This window comes from Trachymyrmex septentrionalis, unplaced genomic scaffold (assembly GCF_001594115.1).
Source record: "Trachymyrmex septentrionalis isolate Tsep2-gDNA-1 unplaced genomic scaffold, Tsep1.0 scaffold11, whole genome shotgun sequence".
Lineage (NCBI taxonomy): Eukaryota > Metazoa > Arthropoda > Insecta > Hymenoptera > Formicidae > Trachymyrmex > Trachymyrmex septentrionalis.
In genome coordinates, this window is record NW_017304228.1 from 1,846,837 (window position 1) to 1,848,061 (window position 1,225).

General features: G+C 24.3%; 1 protein-coding gene across 2 annotated transcripts in view; it reads right to left on the reverse strand.

The window, feature by feature from the left end:
• LOC108749564 (scavenger receptor class B member 1-like) overlaps positions 1-1,225 on the reverse strand; it is a 25,704-nt gene that overhangs the window by 5,593 nt on the left and 18,886 nt on the right. For both annotated transcript variants that reach the window (XM_018488342.1, XM_018488346.1), the window contains one exon: positions 728-888. In XM_018488342.1, the coding sequence (XP_018343844.1) occupies positions 728-888 (161 nt within the window). The remainder of the gene's footprint in view (positions 1-727; positions 889-1,225) is intronic.

Consider the following 1,225-nt stretch of genomic DNA (forward strand, 5'->3'; position numbering starts at 1 on the left):
TTTGTAGTATCAGTGCATTCTAATAGATAAATTATTATAAATAAAACAATGCTATGCCTATATTTTTTTGTCGATATTATTTGATTATATAATATAAAAATTTAATTTTTTCAAATTAAAAATTAGTTTTATTATTATTATTTTTTAACTCTCCTAATTATTTTTATACATAAATAATTTTTTTATATTCTTTTCTATATATCGGAACAAGTCATAAAAATTTTTTCCTCCGATCATTAAATAATATATAAATTATGATATTATTTGTGTGTGTTTGTAAAAAAAATTTTTGTAATTTATTGCAACGAATTGAAGAATATCAAGTTAGTTATCGAAGGAAGAATTGTGATATCGCAAAAACAAATAACTTCTTATCCAAACGGCATTTGATTACTCAGAATTATTCAGAACAATAATATTTAGTTTTTGCAATGTTATTTGCGTAATAGTTATTTGCGTTTTTAAAAGCATTTTAATCAATTGTCAAGCATTGTTTGATTTCTAACAAAAAATATATTTTATCATAAATTATTTTACTTTTAAAACGTCATTTAGCACACCTTTTGACAGATTAAAAAATGTTTTCTATATATTATGTCCTCATTATACATTACTCAAGTACCTATATGACAAAAAATTCTATCAAATAGAACTTTCGAGTAGTGTTTGTCGTTTGTCTGTTTACGTATTTTTCCACAATAGGATCATTAAAACTTATTATTCTTACTCTTCTCGCGTCTCGTTGCCTTCCGTTTCGACGTATCCCCATTGCGCCATCCCAGGGCTACCATTATACTTGTCGATGCTGAGATATCGTCCTTTCTCTTCCACCATGTTAGCATTCTTTTGAAGAGTCACCGTCACAATATTCTCCCCCTCGTCATACATCTATCAATGATACAAATATACATCAATTTTCAAAATTTAGATAAATTTATGCTAAAATTTGTCTCACAAGTTTTTATTATCAAAGACTTTTTAAACACATCATTCCTTTTATAAATAATATAATAAATATATCTAATTATGTAATTTTATTTAAAAAATTATTTATTTGTAATATTGCATCTAATATTATCTACAATATTTAAGTAACGCTAAATCTACACTAAAAGAATGATTTTATTGACATATTTAAAAATTTAATAGATACAGATTTGTGCAAATAATTTTCTTGGGCTATGAAAATAATTATATACGCTCAAGAATAATAAGCAATGCTGTA